At 31.2% G+C, this 23,174-nt stretch overlaps 3 protein-coding genes across 3 annotated transcripts in view; 2 read left to right on the forward strand and 1 right to left on the reverse strand.

Moving 5' to 3' along the window:
• Positions 1 to 2,350: 2,350 nt before the first annotated feature.
• Positions 2,351 to 5,182, forward strand: LOTGIDRAFT_237803 (hypothetical protein). The gene is made up of 2 exons (XM_009047867.1): positions 2,351 to 2,381; positions 4,292 to 5,182. The coding sequence occupies exon 2, from the start codon at positions 4,299 to 4,301 to the stop codon at positions 4,917 to 4,919; it is 621 nt and encodes a 206-aa protein (XP_009046115.1). The 5' UTR covers positions 2,351 to 2,381; positions 4,292 to 4,298; the 3' UTR covers positions 4,920 to 5,182.
• Positions 5,183 to 5,545: 363 nt separating this feature from the next.
• LOTGIDRAFT_224605 (hypothetical protein) lies at positions 5,546 to 18,061 on the forward strand (the record flags this gene model as incomplete). The annotated part of the gene is made up of 17 exons (XM_009047868.1): positions 5,546 to 5,577; positions 6,268 to 6,338; positions 6,858 to 7,006; positions 7,225 to 7,315; positions 8,928 to 9,057; positions 10,127 to 10,219; positions 12,652 to 12,907; positions 13,615 to 13,685; positions 13,820 to 13,889; positions 14,076 to 14,185; positions 14,685 to 14,794; positions 15,247 to 15,376; positions 15,692 to 15,784; positions 16,047 to 16,154; positions 16,404 to 16,490; positions 16,851 to 16,955; positions 17,917 to 18,061. Exons 2-17 carry the CDS (start codon positions 6,281 to 6,283, stop codon positions 18,059 to 18,061), a joined length of 1,806 nt encoding a protein of 601 aa, XP_009046116.1. The 5' UTR covers positions 5,546 to 5,577; positions 6,268 to 6,280.
• A 3,456-nt stretch (positions 18,062 to 21,517) lies between these two features.
• LOTGIDRAFT_137822 (hypothetical protein) overlaps positions 21,518 to 23,174 on the reverse strand; it is a gene marked incomplete at both ends in the record, with an annotated part of 32,627 nt that continues 30,970 nt past the window's right edge. Inside the window, one exon of the mRNA XM_009047869.1 lies at positions 21,518 to 22,253. Within this exon, the coding sequence (XP_009046117.1) occupies positions 21,518 to 22,253 (736 nt within the window). The remainder of the gene's footprint in view (positions 22,254 to 23,174) is intronic.

Consider the following 23,174-nt stretch of genomic DNA (forward strand, 5'->3'; position numbering starts at 1 on the left):
CGATTATAACGATGATGTCGTATTATTATAGTAAAATTCTGCAAGGAATAGAATGGTAGTTGGCTTATATGTGGTCACTTCCACCGATACGTTCTTATTCTGTATATATTGGATTTAAACTCTACATAGTGATATAAAATTCTGCAATAGTAAAATGAAATGAATGGAGTTTTACGTCCTTCTTTTCGGCAACATGTAGTCCAATGAAGACGGGCAACACCATGCAGGGTACAATGAGGGTTTATTGTCCCATCCAAACGACTAGACGCCTTTTCCATGTCAGCCCCTCTTACCTGCATCACTGACAGGGGGAAACCGGGTTGAAAAATCAGAAGATATCATCTCGACTTATGCCAAGATTGAACCCTGGACCTTCAGGTTAGCGAGCAAACTCACTGAGCCACTGCGGCTCCTCTGCAATAGCGCTCATTAAGTTGTTAATATATTTTGACGACTATATCCCTTTAATGATATCAAATATTATGGTATATTATATCTATCTAGCATTCCCTACAATAATACAATCATCTGTATTATAACCATATTAATAATTACTGTACCATGTGTTCTAACAAAATAAATAATACGAAGATAGATATTTACAGATAGAAATCGATGATATAAAAATATGTTTACATTTAATTTATTTAAACTATTGTAATACCGACCGAATTATCACCATATCATGATAAATGGTAGTTATAATCCTATATCGTCAAATTTTGATATTTTAAACAGATGTTTCTTTCAAGATATTCAAAACTGGGGTGTTTTAAAGAAATGTTTATTATTTTGTCTTACATTTTAAAAAACAGTATTTTGTTTCAAAAACCAGGAAAATAATACTTAAGAAATATTGAGATATATACCCATATCGTGATATATTAATGCTTAATATCGTGATATCAACATGAACCAATATCGCCCGGCCCTAGTAAGACAAAAGTACACTCTATGTACTGTCTTCACACTTTGGTCGGTAAATCGAATTTTACCAATTATGTTTATGTAAAATGGAATATCTGCATCGAAAAACTGTTGATAGCATTTATGACAATATAAACATACATCTCATGTTACTGTATAGTAAGATTATGAAATAAACTTCAAATATATCCTGTATAGAAAAGTCTCCTATAAGTGTAAAAGAAAATGATATTCCAAGATATTATGCTACTTAGAACGGTTATTGCGAGCATTTACACACAACTTATTAAAAAAAAAACGAGCATAAATTTAAATATTTGTTGCAGTTAGACTGCAGCACTTGTAAGTCTTCATATATATATATACTTACCCTTTTACTTTTGTTTTACTTAAGTTGCCTTATTCATTCCTCTACCAGTATGCTTTTCCTTATTTTTTTACACTGCAATATCGAGTAAGTGGATTTTACTGAATATAGACCATCTGTTCACAACTATTCAGTGACATATAGTCATATATATTCAGTGATCATCCACTCACAACATGACAATGATGATGCAACCATGTGAAATTGAAGTAAATAACAAAGTTGTAAGCTGTGAAAATTGACATCGTTTTATATAAACAAAATACATGTATAAAAATGCCTTTATTTGGGGGGTTTATCTCGTGGTGTTCTAATTACCTTGTGTGGTGTTTTGAACAAAGAGACGGATGTGCCATATTTTGTAAGTTTACAAAGAATAGAAACATATTTGATAAATCTGGCGTAAAGCATTAAATATAGCCTAATAGGCCTACTTCTAGATAAATGGGATTTAAGCCTGGTCACCCAAACAGAAAGCTGTAAAAAAGTTATGTTATCATGATACAGCTTTTAATTAGGTATTGAAAAGGACAGTGGCCATTGAAAAGTTGTGGTAAATTGGGCAAACGACATAATTAAAGATGAGTGTCAAATTAAGCAAACTATTCTACTAATGGATGTTTCTAATGAATTATCATGTATTCTTAATCTTATCATTATGTTCTTATTGCATATAATTAACAGTTCTAACCAATCATAAATGTGCCATGTATGTACAGTCTGGATAAACAAACTAAAAAAGACTTTTTGACCTTTCTTGATCGGTCACTCATTATAATTCTGCTGGTAATTCTCTTCTAATTTAGCTAATTATCAATTAATTATGGACATTATGTCATTAGAACACATCTACTTTCTATTCATGTCAGTATTAGCATTTTCATTTTTATAAATGAAAATAAGGGAACCCATCATAGTATGTCTATAATTAAAACTCATCAAATGACAAGATACACAGTCTGAAAAAAACATCATTTGCATGCCAACAACAAACGGGTCGCTGAGCTTCAGAGTCACAAAGGAAACAATGTTATGACGTAAAATCGTTAAGTCCGGCGAAGCTTCCGAAGTTCAGATATAAATTCAAGTAAGTTTTCTTTATTATTTTGACAAAACAAAAACCTCTGCATTGCAAATTATTTGTAGAGCTCTAGAGATTTAGTGACGATTAGAGATGCCCATTAACAATAAAACTCCGGAATCGACAATCCCCCGACAAGTAAATTTGCGATTAGAGCTAGATCTAGGCCTACCAGAACTAGATAAATACATTTTTAATAGTTGTTGCATTGAACCTTGATTACATAAGGTAAAATAGACTCGTTTGGAAAAGAAATCTTCAACATTCTATATTCCAACAGTTCTAATATTAAAATTCAACTCGTAACTTTCATAAAAAAAAATATACAGCTGAAAACCTTATAAATTAACCTTTCAATGAATCATAATGAGATTAATATCATTTGAAAACACAGCAGTTAGTAATATGTTATTCTGAACGCACACAACTCTTATTCTATCGAAAATTATCATAGATGTGAGACAAAACCTTTATGCGTTTAGTTGTGAGAATTCGGGATTAAAAACAACCTATGAAAAACATGGACAAATATATATTTTTTGAAAATTAATTACTTATTTGGTCAAATAAGCCCGCTTAGAATTTATCGCAAAATCCCATGTATTGGTCATCTCCCACTTGCAATTTAGATGATTTTTTGTCCCGGATACTAACTACATTCTTTAAAAGAATATATTTTTCTTCCAAATCTCTATATTTCATTTAAACAGACTTTACTTGTTCAAAGACAAGTATTCAAAACTCCGTTATATGTCATGACGTAAGAGCCTATTTGGTAAAATTACTTATATGGGTGTGAGAAACCGTCTTTAGAACTTTGCCAATTGTACAAAATTTTGAAATTTTAAGTTGTTTGTAGTGTCAAAATTTCACCATGCATTAATATGAATGATTTTTACTTTAACAGATTCAAACAAGAAATGTCTGCATACTAAATTAGTTTTGAAAAATTCTCTATGCAAATATCAAAGTGTCTGATTTTTGTTTTGTTACGGTGTTGAGATTTCTTGACAGCTCTTGATTAAACAATCTCCATTAACATGAAAAAAATACATTACAAAAGGTGTACACCCTATAATCAATAAAATAAAACGTATCTGATACAAAAAAATATGAGTTGTGTCACAGTTCAAAGAGGTTGATTTGTTTTTTTCTGGACATTAATGGGAGAATTATCCATATACTAAGGAACACATTTGTCTGAAAGCGGTTTCTATGGCCATAATTCAGAATAATTAGCTCCAAGAAATGGCAGGCCTATTTATAACAAGTGGTCGCCTAGCAAAATACGCCCACTTTCCTGATAAAACACTTTCAGTATAACCACGGCGGTCACCTATATGTGTCAAATCATACCAAAACTCTAATTTTTGCAAAATATTGTTGATTTAAACAAACACACATTATCTAATAAAATTCTAACATAAACTGTCACCTCTATCGTGTCACAAGCCAACAAATTTTGATGCGCTTTTACTAAGTCAAGGGCAATAACTCAAATTCCGTTGATCGAAAAATCGTCAAATTCAATCTTGACGAATATCTCATCATTATCAATGATCATACCAAATTTCATTTAAATCAGATGAAAACTGTAGTCCCTATTATGTTCACAAACAAATTTTGACGCGTTTTTCACAAATCAAGGGCAATAACTCAAAAATGTTCATCGAAAGATCGTAAAATTCGATCTTGTCTAAGATCTCATTAATATAAATTTCATTCAAATCAGATCAAAACTATTGTCTCTATTGTGTTCACAAGCCAAAGGCAATTTCAAAGGTGTTCACCGACCGACAAAGGCGACGACAATATACGACCCCAATATAATGTGAGCGTATAAAAATCCAAGTACACGTGTCTCTGATATCCCACATGTCACATTGTTTATTGTTTGTTTATCGTATCCATTTCAGATTCGATATGGAAGCTTCACCACATATTCGGGAAAATAAAGATGAAAAGAAATTGAGCAAGGTGCACAACCGCCCACCATCTGGTGGCGTGGAAGAACTTCGTAATAAATTCGGGTATAATTTACCACAAATAGCCACGTTACATCGTCTGTATGACCGAGAGAGAAATAAGCACATTATCAACAATATCATGAAATCACAGAACACTACCCCTACAGTCATCAAGCTGCTTTTCACGGGTCGATTGCCAATGGGTTACTTCAACGATCTGTGCTATGGTCAAGCCACACAAACAAAGAAAATACCACTTAGAACAACGTATCCCATAGGAGATCGTGAACGACCGCTGTGGCAACCCAAACCAAAAAAAGTTATCTCTGTCCGAGAAATAGAACATGCAGTATACGAAGCCAGGGCGCGTCATAGAAATCGTCTTGAAAACATTTCCAGTAAAGCTCACAGCCATTTAAAGGAGGTTGAAAAGGTCATGATGCGTCATCTGATGATCGAGCCTCGAGGGTTGAAGCTATATTTCGACAAACTTGAAAAGCGATCTTCAAAATTGTTTGAAAAACGAAAAGCAGAGAAGGCTAAACATAACGAAGTTACAGAGAAATCAAAACACTGACAAAACACAGTTTGTTGCATTTAAGCCTGATTTTATAATTGTTCATTTTCGTTGATTGCATTCGTTGTTCAACCGCAATTGGTATTTTCAAGACTTTTACAATATTTTTAAGGTTGTTTTGTTATTTTCGTTAGTTTTTATTCTAATATCATTTTGTAGGAGAGTGACATTAAACTTTGCGTTATTGCTATTGGTTGTTTAAATAATAATAAAATCTAAATATTGGTGAAATGTATATATTATTGATAATAAACCTGTAAAGTACCAGCTACCCTAGATCTCTAGTTTAGTTGCCTTGTCCCTTTTGAAAGGATTGGCGGATTTACAGTTTTGGCAGACTTTGTCTTAAGTAGTTTTCAGTAAATATATTTCTATTACAATTTCAAAAGTGATTGTTGGGAAATAACTGTTGAATACATGTTATTGTCCATTATAATATTATATTATATTATTGTCTCAGTGATGATATCACAATGATTTTTTATATTTATTGTTCATTTGAGCTCGATAATCATTGACATAACACATAGAAAATCATTCGTATCGCCCAGAAACACCATTGTGGTCATGACGAAGATACAAGATAACTACACTGAAGTATATCGTATAACACGAACGCACACTATAATAAACAAACAGCTGAAAATAATGACAGAAGGTAAATAAGTCAATAGACCCAGATACCTTGATAGAAAAAGGTCACAGAGGGTTTGCGCTTTAAATCGTAATCCAAAGTGATCAATATCGATATTTATGTCAATCAGAATAGCATCAGAATGAGCTAAGCCGTTTTTTTAGTATTTATCTGCACTGTACTATTAGTAGAGTTCATGCTATCGTGAGCTAAGTAATAATTGGCTAATCGGATGGGTACTGTCTGTAGTGGAACTGTAAGGTAAGGTAATTGGTTTAATGTTATTATAAAGGGATCTTTTAACACCCCCCCCCCCCTTTTTTTTCTTCTCATAAGTATAGGACACAGTGATAGACAAACTAATTACAAAGTCCTCAAGGTAAGCCTAGCAAGGCTAATAATGTTAGGTGTAGGCCTAATGGTCCATTCACTTGATAGTCCTCCTATTATATAGTAATAAGGGCATCACTGGAAACTGTTAACAACTGTGGCGTAAGCTTATTAATGATAGTGGACTTTTTATGATCTGTGAACTGTTGTAAAATTAACTTCTTTTTTTTTTTAATTTATAGGCAAGGGTATCCTTCACTAACTATTCATGTAAGTTACGGTAAAATGTTGAAGCACAAGCAATCATTAGATTTATATTTGTTTCACTGAAGGATTTTGTTTGATATTGAGGTATCTGAAGCAGTGATCTAAATGTGTTTTCAGGCAATGTTTGAAAATGAGTGGGGAAGAAGTGGAGATGAAATGTTCCTGGTTACAAGATTTAACATTGACAGGTCAGATATTGTCACTTCCAAATTTCTGACGGATAAAAATTGATTACAGTTATTATCAAATGATATAGGGAACCTGGGAAAAATTCTTTTTGTAGATTTTTGAAAATTAAGATTTGACTTAAAGCTATCATAGTGTTTAAAGGGACAGTTGCGCCATGTTGGGGGTGGTTGATTTGATTCTTGAATATCCAATAGTACTGGAAATGTACGAAAATCGCATAATTCCTTCAAAAGTATCTCAAACTAGGAATTTCTTTTCCTATTCCTATAGATGTCTTTTCTATTTATGGCAGTGTCTCAAGAATAGACAACTCGTCTTTTTATTCTTCAAATTTTGACGGTGAGCTCGTGAACACTATTACTGATTGGCTTAGCTAAAAGTCCCGTATTGAGACTAAGGTACAATTGGTCAAAAAAATATCGCACTCTGTCCCTTTAAGCTGAATTGAGTCTGATTTTTAGGTCTTGTTTTATTACCTTTCTGTAATAATTTTTTAAAGAATAATTTATGTATTGTAGGTGGTTGTTATGTACAAGTGGGTAAGGAAGTAGTAGAATTTAGTTCTCAGTATGGTAGTGAGAGAAGTATATCCTATACTGCAGCTAATTTAGCCGGGAAAGAAAGTATTTATCCTGGTTATGGTGATTTTACCCAAGCATGTGTCTTTGTAAGTCGGTTTTAATTTTTTACATAAGAACCATAAAACAAGGATTACTCACAATATTAACAAAATATATATATAGGATTTAGACACAATTTCTGTTTTCATGAAACTGGCACATTCCCCACTCTTCAAGCTTAGCTTTGATATTGTAGAACATAATTCAAATTTGGTTTATGTGATGATTAGGTGTTTATGTATATAATATTGTTTGCTCTTTATAGAGAACATATGGTAAATGGTGGAAGAAGTGTCCTTCAGCAACACCAAGATATAGACGAACACCAGATAGTTTTTGTAGTGATGATTTTATTGGTAATTATTAACGTGTTCTGGAACAAGAGATTGGAGTGGAACATAGATATCGTGGGTGACCTTGAAACCTTGTATATGCCATATTTGGTCATTTTGACTTTTTGGTACTATTCAAAAGCTCGTAAAAGCGCAGATCTTATGATCAAAACCTATTATTCTTAGCGTGATTGTAAATAACTCAAAAAGCACTAATTAAATAACACGTATATAAACAGTTAGATTTAAAACCTCATAAATATTATATTATACAAGGTTCAGTGTTCCTTTTTCTGCAGATGAAAACGAAAAACCTCGTATACTGTACTTTTCAAAGGTTGATTAGGTCGAAGTACTCAAATTGTTATACAAGGTTTAGTTTTTCAAAGAATGAAAACCATGTATAGCGGTAAAAAAATTGATTAAAAAGATTTTAACAAAATACACTTACAAATAGTTTTTTGTGTTTATCTCGAAAAGTAATTTCACGTCATATATCGTTATACTAGGTTTCAAGCAGTCACCAACGATATTCAGTCTTCTGTTACATGGGTTGCACATTAGATAACAACTAATAGCCCTTTTGGACTGAAAACGGCTTGCTCTGCCGTCATGAATAGTTTTACTGGTACTGACAATGTTTTAGCTCATTGAATTGGAAAGGAAATTTGAAATAACTTATTGTCTAATACACAGTGATAAACATTTGGGTGGAGAATGATGACACGACTATTCTTTTGCAAGTTTATAATTATAATTATTTAGAGCTTTATGAACACACTGGCAATTTTTGTTGGTCCACATTTGACATATTGTGGCAGTATGCAAAATTTTCATTATCAAAAGTATCATAAATTGTTCCATAAAATATTTCTAAAGTATGCTATTTATTTCTATGTATCTACTTGATCAAACTGAATTTGTTTTAAAAGGCTTGATTAAGAACTGAGAGAATTGTTAATTAAGCAATAATGATTCAATATTATTAGTTGAGACTTTTAGTACGTAGGAGACATATTTCTCTTCAATGAGCGTTTACTTTACTTAAATTATTTACATAAACCTTTTAAATAGTTTTGGCATTAAAAAATAAACGCCTGGTTTTATTTTAGTTAAAAGTTTCAGATACGTTAAATAAGGCTGGGTATCGATTATCAAATTGTGACGGACTGTGATGACAGACTATCGATCAATAATCAATTAATAATAGAAATAATTTGATTGAAAAACACTACAAAAACTAAATGAAAAACATGCCAAAATTCTCAATTTCATGGGTTATTTTTGCTTCATATAAGTATATTCTTGCTTTGATCGGCTATTGTAACTTATTGTGGACAAGTTATGTGTTGAAGGGAACCTATGTGTAAGAGATTACTACTTGTTAATGGGTACAGTGGTGAAATTGTCATTTTGGCATATAATCGATTATGATATTTGGTAATCGATAATCGAAATTATAAATTCCTAGCAACAATAATCAATAATTTGGATCATTTTACCCAGTACTAACATTAAGGAACACATTCTTTAGATTTTGTTGTATAGTTTTCACAAATTTGAGCAAAAATTTTTTCGACATACTAAAAAAGAAGAATGACCTTTAAGTTTATATTTATATTTTGTGCTCTTACAGAAGTTGTATTTGCTGATAAAGTATGTCCAACAAAAGTTGAAGTATTTGAAACATATAATCCAGGATGTATAGTTAAGATATTAGCTTGTGATTGTACATCTGGAACTGATGTAGACACTGGACAAGTAGAGTAAGTATTACTTTGTATAGAGTAGACACTGGGCAAATAGAGTAAGTATTACTTTGTATAGAGTAGAAACTGAACAAATAGAGTAAGTATTACTTTGTATAGAGTAGACACTGGACAAATAGAGTAAGTATTACTTTGTATAGAGTAGACACTGGACAAATACAGTAATAAATACCTTGTATAAAGTAGACACTGGACAAATACAATAGAAAAAAACCTAGACAAATAGAATAATAAATACCTGGTATATAGTAGGCACTAGACAAGTAGGGTTATAAATTATACCTTGTATAGTTTAGACACTGGACAAATAGAATGATAAATCCCTTGTATAGAGTAGACACTAGACACATAGAATAATAGATACCTTGTAGCCTATAGATAAGTAATGAATAACTTGTATAGAGTGGATACTGGATAAGTAGAGTAATGAATAACTTGTATAAAGTATAGAGTAGACACTAGACACATAGAAAAATAAATACCTCGTATATAGTAGACACTGGACAAATACAATAATAGATACCTTGTAGTCTATAGAGTGGATACTGGATAAGTAGAGTAATGAATAACTGGTATAGAGTAGACACTAGACAGAATAGAGTAATGAATAACTTGTATAGAGTGGATACTGGACAAATAGAATAATAAATACCTGGTATAGAGTAGACACTGGACAAATAGAATTATAGATATCTATAGAGTGGATACTGGATAAGTAGAGTAAGTATTACCTGGTAAGGAGTATACTAGTAATACTAGACAAATAAAGGAATAATAACTTTATCTTACTTAGACACTTACAGGTAGACATGACCAAAGGTGTATGGGGTTTGAGACCTGTATAGGTTGAGGTTCTAGGCATACCATGTTTTTTAAAACATAGTTTTCCCCTGTCATTGGTGGATAAAAAGAGGGATGATATGGGAAAAGTATCTTGAAGTTCAGGTGGATGTTCCAAATCGAAAAAAAGTAGTTTTATGCCCATTTTCACCATTTCACACTGTATGGCTCTTCCTAGTTGTAAGTCTTCTTACCTTACCTTCATAAATTATTTTTATTTTTTCAGATGGGTAACATTATGGTCTGGTAAACCAACCTATCCTAAGCAAGAATCAAATGTATTTTCCCCTCCACTGAAAAAAGTTAATTTCTTATCAAAGTAAGTAATAAAAGGTGCTGAAGTCATGACTTGTTTTAAATCATACTGTACATTTTAATCTTTAATCTTTTAGGGCGAACAAATTTAAAGTTGAAAAAGGGCAAAAAAATTAACAAGAACTAGAACTGTGGACAGCTCCGAGTGTGGCAATGAGACCTTATCCCATGGATTTGAACCTTTTGAAACTTCTAGCCTGTTAGCATTTAACTCTGTTGCTTTTTAGCCTGAAATTTGTGAACGAGAACTTTAAGGTATCTGATAAATAAATCAAGTATATATTACACTCCAGAAATCTCAATATTCTGAATTTGCAAAAATTTACTAGAACTGATTTAAACTGTACAATGTTAAATTCCCAGGGAAAAGGGTCCCTACTAAACTAGATGAGCCACGAACAGTTTTTATAATGAAGGGTTTCCAAATTTTGTTGTACTCTCCAATTTATATTGTCTGCTAATTTAGGTTTATAAAAGATACTCTCCTGTTGAAACACTTAAATATTTCACAAGTATTATTTTGTAATTTAAGTTCTAATTAAGATAAAAAAAAAAAAAAACAAATGGTTCAATAATTTGTAAATTAAATTGCTTTAAATAGAGGTATTTTTCAAATTTTTATGCAAAAATGTTACAAAAAAATAGAATAAATTTTATTAGGGTTAAAAGATTACATAATCAATTTAATCTCTAGCCATACTGATAACAACCTCTAGGCATTGAACCATGACTAATGTGAGAGGTGAAAGGGTCAAATCAACTGTTTTATTATCAATGAGTTGAAATATTTCAATTTTTTTTTTAAAATATCTTTATGCATTATTACCATATATCATTACAAAGAGAATTTAAAGGCCATTAATAATCTGAAAAAATTAAGCCCCTGTCTGGTTTCGAAAATGTCAGATTTCGAAGGTTTATAAATCTGGAAGTTTATGTCTTTCATCCAGAATCAGGATATTTATAGATAGCTGGGGTCATGGACAATCTTCACTGAAAAATTCAAGGTCATTGAAGGTCAAGGTCAGAAGATATAGACTTTTTAATTTTAAAAAATGGACATGAAATGAAAAAATTTAGATTCGAGATTAAAATTTCTATTCAACTAGTTTTTGATAGCCTACATAATCATACAAATCAGATAATAAATGGCAAACTTAGTAAAATTTTAACGAAACTGCACCACTCTCCGGTAACATGTGCCAGTTCCGGTTTGAATTTTTTTTCTTGATTCAAATTAATTATTTTAGATAATCTGTACGGTTTTTGTCTACATTTGTAAATTACACTGGAAGCAGGGTTGCCCAAGGTGATTTTGAGAAACTGGAAGTTCTCACATCCAAACCTGAAGTAATTAAAAAATTTTGATGACGCAGTAAATTTGTTTTGGCATTCTGTCTATATCCTGTAATTTTCAAATCGATCTGATAATTAGCGCAAAAGTTGAAAATTTCAAAATTATTCATGCAATTGTTTTTTCTCTATTAAAATGTTCAAACTTCAAATTTTTGTCGATTGCATTCGATGCACCTTGTTACAAATGACGTAAAACAGAAAACCCAAGGTAAATCATTCCACAAATAAGCTCTACAGCCTCCAAACCAATTTTTTGCTCATTATGCAATATGTCACTTCCGGTTCAGCAAAAATAGGTTTGATATGCATTTTTGATTCCAACCCACTTTAAGATGTTTGTTGAAAACAGAAGTACTAGCTATTATTTTCAGTTTGTCCTAGATAGCTTCCCAAAATGCTTAACAGTGCAATGAATGCATTTTTGAGTAAACTGACCCAGATTAGTTAAAAAGATAATAAGTACTGCTCCATACGAAACTACATACGGTACTTACATGGAAACAACACACATGAATTTAATTCACAGCCATTTTGAATCACTCCATCGACTTAATAAGAATTGTGTTAAAGGTTATCATATTTCAACAAAGCCTTCAAATCACATTTAGGGACAGATGCTCCATTTTGGGGGGTTGATTTTAGTCTTGAACGTATGTAAATAGTTTTCAGAAGTACTAGAAATGTACGGAAAACAAATTATTCCGTAAAAATACTTAAAACTAGGAATTTTACTCTCTATTTCTATATATATCTTTTTTATATATCACAGAATATCTTAAATGACGGATAATTCTGGACAAATTTCGATGGTGAGCTGTGAACACTATAACTGATTGGCTAAAACTAAAATATTGTTGGTAAAAAAAACGGCTCACCTGTCCCTTAAAGCCATTTCCAAACCTTTTATTGTGATTTGAAGGCTTTGTTGAAAGTCTAAAAACAGATTCAAGATGGTTGGTGTGTGTTATTTCCATGTAAGAACCATGTGTAGTTTCGTATGGTGAAGCTCTTTCTCTTTTGGTTCCATGAATATCAGGCAAAATAAAAACTGAATCTATTTTCATTGCATGTTTTACTCAGTTTAATCCGATTGGAATTGTGTCAGGAATTGGTGGAATACTATACAGAGTTAGACTGTATACGTCTACATGGTACTAGATCTACTAATAAACCAAATACTCAAGTAGTGCCTGATGTCAATAATATTCTAGATGAAGATTTAAATATTAAATTACAACAGTTAGAAATTAAAAGTGACAGTAATGTATCATCAACTCAGTCTGCAGTAGAGGAAGAATCTAACAGAGTTATTAATGGATCTTTTGATTGTTTACCTGTGAGTGTTTATTCTATATTAGACTAATATATCATTTCTACAAGTTTGAATTAAAGATATTTCTTAATTATCAATGAATAATTAAATTACGATTCCGTTTACATGGTATCACACAATTTGATTGGATAAGAGGGGTCACATTCATTCAGTTTATATCTGTGTAAACAGAATGTAAATATAAGCTCCACCCTTTATCAGACTTCTTTTATCATTGAGTTTGATTAACATGGCCACTACAAGGCATCGATGTCGTTTCTTCGAATGTCAAAAGATTCGAAATGGACACTTCACTAAAGGATGACGGTATCTTCGAAATTCCCTTGAATGTGTATGCTCCAAATTCAAACAATATCATGAATTCTGGACTTATTTTGAACTCGTCTTTCAATTATTGCACTTTCTAGTGGCCGCTCCGTCAACTTTCAGACAGTAGACTATATAAATAGAGTGACCTACTTATTGCTGATTGGCAAGGTTCACACGTAGTGAATTTGAATCGTTCGCATATTTTCGTCGATCATATCATGTGATCAGTACAAATGGCAGACCTACTGGTCCCCCCCGCATTGAAAAAGCGATCTGCGCCCCTGGTTGAAAGGTTGTTTACAATAAAACCCAGGAGTAATATACCATAATATTATATTCTGTTTTTCTTTGAGATAGTGAGAAATAGTAGTATTGTGGTGTTTTATTTTTATCTGTTGCAGGGAGAAGTTATCAATTTAATTTTACAATATTTAGATCTCACTGATCTCTGTCATTTAGCACAGACCTGTAGGTCAGTATGTTTTATTCTTAAACTGTATACTTGCACCCTTTCTTACCCTCCCCTTTTTCTAGTCATTATAGCTTTAACAGTCTCTCTCTGGATAAAGCTGAAAACTCAAAACCCAAAATTTATCTTTATTACAGATTATTAGAAAAATATTGTTATGATCCTTTACTTTATACTGAATTGAATTTACAACCATATTGGACTCAGGTAAGAATCATTTAACATGAAATATCTCTATTCATGGTCAGTTGATGTCATGGTGTCTTCATGTCAAAGTTCAACACTTTCAATAAGAGATGTAAGATTAGTTGAGCAAAAATCTATTGTCTGTGTCATACTTAATCAAACAATGAAGATACAAAGTTTCTATCTAGTGATAATATTGTTTTAAAGGTACGAGATTCAACACTAGCAGGTTTACAGTCAAGATCTTCTGCTATACAGAAGTTAAATCTAACATGGTGTGGGAAGGGTGGAATTTTAACTGACTCAGGTTTACAACAGTATGTACATGTATATCAATATATCTATCTTATCTATAGAGAGACTTTCTATTTCTATTATATGGACATGTATCTTACCGGACAAGAGCAAACCCTACTCTCTGGCAACCAAATTTCTCAATACTTTTGTCAATTTGTCTCCATTGACAGTCACTTAGGTTATTGAGATTACAATTTCTAGTCCTAACATCCTAGCTTATCTAGAGTTCTTGAAAACAATCCTATTATTCATGAAGTTTCAATAGAAATATTCTATCTACAGTTTGACATTGGAGAAGTGTTCTGGCAATTGTTTTCTCCAGGTACACGCTTAATTACAGATCAGTACAAAGAAAATTTATCTACTATATTCTATGTTCTGAAATAAGCTATCTTGTCAACAACTAGTATGGCATTCTTAAAACACATTTATTCATGCATTCATTCAATTGTTTTTTCATGCATTCATTCATTCTCATTTTATAGATTTAATCTACATATATGATAATTATATTAATAGATTACTTCCAGTATGTAATACCAATTTAACTGGTATAATACTATCATCATGTAAATTTGTTGATTCCACAACATTAAAACTTTTAACACAACATTGTCCTAATATAGCAGGTAATATACATGTACTTGTTTATATAAAAAATTACTCAAATATATGCTAAGCACTGTATGTTAAGTGAGTTAATAAAACTGTGTATTAAGTGTAGAACCAATTACTTAACTTTTCACCTTAACTTCTGAGAAATTTTCATATTATTTTCTTATGTAATTGATATCTGACACCTATTTGAAAATTTGCAGATCATGTGTTTGACCACATGCTTATTTTTATGCCCTAATAAGCTTACACAAAGATCCAAAGAGTATATTTTGAAAAGCTTCAAAATCTGTACAGGAAATAAAAATCTGGTGTCTGCTTAATGGCTATTGATTTGTAGAAATATGAATATAAATAGCTGAAATTAATTTCTATCATCTGGTCAAGCAGATAGTAAGATATCAGTGTATTCCTTTTAGGATTTTTTTCAGTATTGAAACTTAAGATAAGAACCTAACTTTTTCAGAGATAGATTTAAGTAACTGTAGGAAGATAGGTAATGTTGCCATGTTGTTGCTGTGTCGGTTTGAAAAATTAAAAAGAATGAATTTATATCGTACATTAGTTGATATGCCTTCAGTAATAGCTGTTTTACGGTAAGTGCTGCACATACGCCTCCCCCTCCCCTCTCTTTTAAAATCATAATTTAATGATTACGATTCTTTGACATATGGAAATTGAAAAATAGTGACTAAAGCTGCAGTCTCTCAAAATTTCCCAAGGTGTATGGCATTGTCTGTAGTTATTTTTATGATCATGAGTAGGACATACATCTTCAATATGTTTTTTGGCTCATTGTTTGCTAAAGCAATATAATGAGAAATATTAAAAAATGTGTTGTTTCTTAAGAGTTTCAGACTGTGTGACAACTGGTCTTTAATTTTCATATAAATTGATACTGTATATTGTAGGTCCTGTCCCTTATTAGAACATCTAAATCTGGGATCATGTATTGGTATAGCTAGTTATGATGATGTACTTATTGAAATTGCCAATAATTGCCAGTATGTAGGCTTTATATCTGAAATTTCATTTTGATTTTAGAGTATTAGTTAAGAGTTTACTATATTTCTGTTATCAAGATAGACAGGTTGACAGTTTTCTATTAGTGGTACCAGGATTTGACATCTTTTCATAGTAAGAATATGCAATAAAATTTCTCTGATTGTTCATTTTATGTTGTTATCTCAAATAGCTTAAAAATTAAAAAACTGTTTGTTAGTTTGGAAATAAAATTTCTATATACTTTAATTCCTATGTTTGTAGTAATTTGATATCATTAGACTTATGGCAGGCAAGATCCTTAACACATATTGGTGTTAAAGCTTTAGCTAATAAATGTACTAAATTACAAGAACTTGATATTGGTTGGTGGTAAGTGAAAACATTAATTTTTTAGACATTCACTAAAAAAATAAAATCAAATTAGAAAAAAGAATTAAGTGTATAATTTATTTGCAAGATTTATTCACTCTATCAAAGATTTGCTTTTTCAGCCAATGTAGCACAATTTTATGTGTTCATAACTCTTTTCAGTTTTGTAATTTGAGTTTGACTGCAATTCAGTCAGTCTGAGAGTAGTTTCTCATGTTTGAATTAAGAATTTTTTTTTATCTCTTTCAGCCCTCAAGTAAAATCAAATACCTCCTGTTTAATTTCATTATTAAAGGAATGTCGATCCATGAAAAAACTCTTTTTAACTGCTAATAGGTAAACTATTTGATGTATGGTTATGAACATTAGCATCAAGGACTGGTATATTTTCTGGGGTTTTTCATATTAACGACATCTGTAAATCTAAAAAAATAATTGACAAACTGTTCTGTTCTTTTTGTCAGTAATTTTAATATTTTATCATTTATTTTCAATACAGTATAGATTGTTAATGTCTTTGCTAAGTCAATTTAATCTAACGATTAAACACATTTCTATTCCATTAAAATTAAAAAGTTGCCACATAGAATTTCCACTGCCAACGATAATTGTCTTGGGTGAACATGAAATTAATTAGAAAGATTATTTGTCTCTCACTATGCCCTATATTTGAATGTGATTGCAATTTGTTTGTAGAACAGTTTGTGATAATGATTTAAGAGCTATAGCTGAATATGCACCATTTATGGAACAAATTGATATTCTTGGTACAAGAGAAGTTACACCAGCTGCTGTATTGAGGTATTACAACTTGGGGATGTCCACATGAAATGGGGGGCGTATATTGCCGTCACCCATGTCGGTCAGTCGGTCGCTCATTCGTTCGTACGTCTGTCAGTGCGTCCGTCCACAATTGCTCGTTAACACTCTACAAGACACAATTCTTGACGGATTTTGACAAAACTTGGTATGAGTGTTCGTAATAACCCAAGGATGAACCCTAGTGAAAATCTGAAGAATCGAAAAATATTTAGTATAAATTATTGCCCTTGTTCTTGAAAACGCGTTCATTTTTTACCTCGTAAACACTTTATAAGGGACAATTCGTGCTGGATTTTAACGAAACTTGGCATGAGTGTTTGTAATCACCCAAAGATGAACCCTATTGAAAATCAGAAGAATCGAAAAATATTTAGTATGAGTTATTGCCCTTGTTCTTGAAAACGCTTTCAAATTAAGCTCTTTAACACTGTTTAAGGCATGATTCTTGCTGGATTTTGACAAAACTTGGTTTTATTATTCAGTCCCACACTGAAGATTGAATATTTGCCTTCTAGAGTTTTCATGAGCTAAAAATTGAACACGTTTTCAAGAACAAGGGCAATAACTCATACTCAATATTATTCAGTATTGCACTAAAGAGTTTAAAAAGAAGTGTATGACTGAAGGTTGAATATTTCATACTGGTGATTGTTACTGTACTGCTAAATATTTTGATTCAAAATCAAAGCTGCCAGTGGGCATATATTACCTTGCCTGGCTAGCTATCTTTATATATTGATCTACATTTGATGTATTGAGTACTATTTTAACAGTGAGAATTTTTTGAAAAATCATTTAAATCAGTAAGGGTGAGCAATGGCCTTAGTCCTAATGCCACCATTAAATGGAAAAATTCCTTATTTACCTTATTTCCTCTCAGAAAGCAACACAAAAACTTTAAAAGATGTCCATTTCTGATATCATTTTATCTATTTTTCAGTGTTTTAGAGAATTGTAGGAATCTGATATTTTTTGATGTGTCGTTTTGTGGTGGAATATATGACATACACATTGAAGACTGGGCTAGACAGTTTCCTCATGTAAATTTTAAAAAGAGCTTTCAGTCAGGTTCAGTTGGTTTATAACTTAATAAACTAAATATTGTGGCATTAAAAGACCTATTTCATAAAATTGATTTTATGATTAGTATTGTGAACAACTATATTATGGAATATTATGTTAGATTTTATGTTGTGGATAGATATTTTATATCTGTCACTTTCTGAAAGTTGAAAATATTGTCTAGGCATTACTTAGATAAAAATAAGTATATCTTTAATCATTTGCAAAATCAAATCTTTATCCATTTTTAACGGCCACCAGATACTTTTATCGAATCAAATATCTTATTTATCAACACATAAAAATGTTGAATTATTTTATTTATTTGCATTTCCATGTGATAATTTTTACACAAATATAAACAAAAGGTAGATAGGGTTGATAGTCAACATTATTTTTTTGTGTATTTTTTATTAACATTTAAGTGATTTATGTAAAATACAGTGTACTCTTGACATCTTTTATATGAACAATCCAAGATCTATTATGCTTCCTGATTCATTTCCTTCTTATGCGTTAGTTTAAAAAAATTGAGTAGTATGATTATGTCATGAATTTCGACCTGAACCTACAAAAAGACTAACATATAGGCTAATGAGTAACTAAAACTAAAAGTTGTGTCTAAAATATATGGACTGTGAATTGTCTTTTTGAATAAGAATTATAAAGTTTAGTAAGATATGGAAAGGTATAAGCTAAAGGAAGGTCACTGATACAGATTGACAGCAGATGTTAATTTCAAGGACCCTCCATAATCCAACTTATTTTCATGGACCCATTGGATTTGAGATTATACAGAGTACACTATACCTAATGTTATGGTAATAATTATAGAAACTCAAAGAAAATAATGCTACTATCATAATCTGTGTTCACATTTGATATTGATTGAATAGTTCTATTCTATCCCCAAAATTTGACACTTTTTGGACTAAGCATTAGTTTTCACTAATTAGCTATGAATTCATTACATGCCAATTATTTTGTTAAGGACAAAAATTGAAGCCAAAACACATAACTTTTGTAAAAAAAAAAAACCATTATAGCATAGTGCAAAAAGTCTTGGTAAGAAATGTTTATTTAAGATTGGTGATATCACTAAAAATAAATTGGTGTCAGAAAAGAAAAAGTACAACATATTATATACAGTTTTGAAAGGTATCATAAGAATACAAGTAATACAGCATTTTAAAATTTCATTGAAATCATTAAATTATGCAGCAGTGAAAAAGTTTACAGAAAATATGCATAATGTAATTAAAAATGTCATTGATAGTATTAATAATGTAAAATGTATTGAAAAATGTCATTCAAACTACAATATGTAATGAATATGAAATGATATGAAGGTTCATTGTAAATTGTATTGAAAAATTTCATTGAAAGCACACTATTTTCATTCAATGTATAATGTATATGACAGCATACAGAATTGAAAATCATTCCTGTTTTTTTCCTTGTTGAAGTATTATATTAAAGCATTTTGATTTGAATTGTACTTTGTCTATGACAATCATAAAAACATTGTGCTGTGATATTTTATTGTTCAAAGTTCATAATAAATTATTAGAAAAATGTCAGATGAATCATATCATAATTTCCATTTGATCAGATAAAATACTAATTTGTCAGTGTTTGTACTTTTGAAACAACGAGCCTGTTAATCAATGAAAAGTGAATGATTTTGCATTGAAAGATTATTGTAAAGAAATGCTATTTTTATTACATGCAGAAGTGATTAAAGGGCCAGGTAAGCCATTTTGGGGGGTTGATTTTAGTCTTGAATATATGTAAATAGTATTCAGTACTGGAAATGTACGAAAATCAATAATAATAAAAAAGCTCTATACTAGGAATTTTACTCACTTTTCCTATATGTTTTTTCTATATATCACAGAATATTTTAAATTGACGAGTCATCATTTTAACATTCAATCGCTTATAATTCTGGACACACATTTGTGATGGTGAGCTTTGAACACTATAACTGATAAAAAACATGCAAAGTTTGTATGACACAAATTTTCATCTATCCCCTATCAATATTATATACTCTGTCCATATTAATGCCCCAATATTGCTAATAAGAGGAATTGAGGGCTGAAAAATAAGTAGGTCACTGGTGCTTAAAATGACCAAAGTAATAAGTCATTTTAATAACAAAATATAATTTAATATGTATCTTAATATAACAATTCTATCAACAATAGAAATACAACTTTTTTTTTATCTATGTATCCTTAACCCAACAAAATTGTATCAAAAAAAATTTTTTCACCAAAAATTAGAGAAAATACTAGGCTGAAAAAAAAGATTATCAACCAAAACAACAAACACACCGTTAATCATTGTATTTCTTGAAATATAACAGCAATTAAGCCTTTTGTCACCTGGACAATAATTCCCTCCATTTCAGATCTTTCTTTAGATCCAAAATTATTTTTTAGTCCAATAAGAATAAAAAATGATTGACGAAATATATGTAGAATAAATATTTCCATTCTATCCCCAAAATTCAACACTTTTTGGAATAAGCATTACTTTAAATGTGAATTGCAGGACAAAATCATTCTTTCTTTACATTCAAAAAATTAGTGTTTAGTTTAATGAGAAGAAACAAGTGGTTACCCAATTTCCTGATACATTTTCAGTATATTGAGGGCATTCATCAATCTGTGTCAAATCATACCAAATATCTAATTTGTGCAATATATTGTTGATTTAAACAAACACACATTATTTAATAAAATTCTGACATTGATTGAAAACTTGTCAAATTCAAACTTGACTAAGATCTCATCATTATAAATGATCACACCAAATTGCATTTAAATGGATGGAAACTTTAGTCTCTATTGTGTTCAGAAACAAATTTTGAAGCGTTTTTTTCGTAAGTCAAGGGTAATAACTCAAAAATCGTTCATCGAAAGAATGTCGTATTCAAACTTTTTCAAGATCTCATCATTATAAATGACCACAGTCACCACACCCAATATCATTTATATCAGATGAAAACTGTAGTCTCTATTGTATTCACAAACAAAGTTTGAAGCGTATTTCTTAAGTCAAGGGCAATAACTCAAAAACCTTTCATAGAAAGATGGTCAACTTTGATCTTGACCAAGATCTCATCATATGATGACACAAAATTTCTTTTCAATGGGAAGAAAACTGTAATTTCTATTGTGTTCACAAACAAATTATGACACGTTTTTCCTAAGTCAAGGGCAATAACTCAACAAGCGTTCATCAACAGATCGTCAAATTCCTCTAAGCTCTAATCAATATAAATGAGCACACCAAATTTCATTCAAATCAGATAAAAACTGTAGTCTCTATTGTTTTCACAAACCAGTTGTTAACGGACGGATGGACTGACTAGGGTGATGACAATATACTACCACATTATAATGTAGAAATATACAAATGATTGACGAAATATATGTACCAGTAGATGATCATTAGAAATTCCATAGTGTTCAATAATTACTCCCCATCTCAGCCTCCTCATGGGTTTTCATGTGTCTTATCACATTCTTCTTTACTCGATATGTTTTACTGCATAGGTCACATTTAAAGGCACAAGATTGTGAATGTTTTCTCATGTGGTAATTCAGACTTTCATTTGAATTAAAGGCCTGATCACACTGGTTACATTTGAACTTGTCCTGATCTTCATGAAGTTTGGTATGTTTGCGTAGATATTTCAACAAACTAAAGGCCCTATCACAATACATACATTTATATGGTCTATTGTGGGTATGAGTCTTCTTGTGTTCTAGAAAATATAACTTTCTAGAGAAGTATTTGTCACACACATCACATTTAAAGGCTTTGACCCCTGAATGTGACAACAGATGATCTTTTAATGTGCTTTTTCTTTTAAATCCTTTATCACACGTAGTGCATTTAAATGGTTGGTCTTCTGAATGAACAAGAGCATGCATACGTAAAGCAACCCTAGTGATAAAAGTTTTTGCACAGTTTGGACACTTGAAGGATTTGTTTCCTGTATGCATTTTGACATGATAGGCTAAATGGCCCTGCTGTTTGAATGACTTGCCGCATACTTCACATTTGTATGGCCGTTCTCCTGAATGAATGTACATATGCCGTGTTAGTGTGTTTTTCTGAGCAAAAGCCTTATTACAGACATCACACTTATAAGGTCTCTCTCCAGTATGAGTTCGGTGGTGATTTTTTAAATTTTTTGAGCTAACAAAATTTGCGTTACAGATCTGACATTGGTATTTCTTCTCCTTGGTGGTGTAGTGTGAATATCTGTTGGTGTTTTGGGTGGAGTAGTAGCTAGTGTTGCCCAATGTTAACATTTTGGAAGTTGAAGGCTGGTTGGGGTCATTGTTTTCAATGTTATTCAGTGCTTCTATCAACATTCCATCATTATAATCAGCTAGGTAGTCATGGTGACCATTTGTGATTCCCTTCGAACTTGTGCTCTACAATCATTTATGAAAACCTACATCATAATTCATAAAGCAATTTTCTTTAATGTAAAACCGTATCATCTGTGAGTGTTTTCAAAAATCAATGATAAAGTAGAAAAGTCAGCATGGGTATAAAATCTGAATTTTCAGGGCAATTCCGATCACAAACCAAGAACAGAAAACACTTTCCTGATTCAGTCTATCTATCTGACCACAGACTGCCAGCCATTTTGACAAGATAGTTTGTATTAAAATGGTATAGATTACCTGTTGGTTAGGTGGAGGAGGTTGGTATCTGGACATAAATTGTTGGCAAGATTCTTTCAATAACTCAGCTTCTTCAGCTATTTCATAGAACTTATTACAATTATTTATTGTGATTCTTGTTATTAACATCTTCTGTGTTCTACAAATAAAATTTCTCTATAAAGTAGAAGATTTGAATATAAGAGGACCAACCTAACAACAGAATAACAGAACAAATCATATGACATAGCACATTTAATTGGTTGAATTTATAATTAGGCCTTCCTTATTATAAATGTTCTCAGATTAGGGTATGGGTTAATGAGAAAATGCATGTATTCAAGTTTAATGCCACTAGTATTCTCATACAGGTGGAGGTAATTGAGTCACTCTTTATGAATACACTGGAAGCCGGTAGTCAGTAATTATTGACATTTTTCTCATA

The sequence above is a fragment of the Lottia gigantea genome (assembly GCF_000327385.1).
Source record: "Lottia gigantea unplaced genomic scaffold LOTGIsca_118, whole genome shotgun sequence".
Classification (NCBI taxonomy): Eukaryota; Metazoa; Mollusca; class Gastropoda; family Lottiidae; genus Lottia; species Lottia gigantea.

Bases quoted from the DNA above. Each gene is read 5' to 3' on its own strand.
- LOTGIDRAFT_237803 (XM_009047867.1), top strand. From the start codon at position 4,299: ATGGAAGCTTCACCACATATTCGGGAAAATAAAGATGAAAAGAAATTG.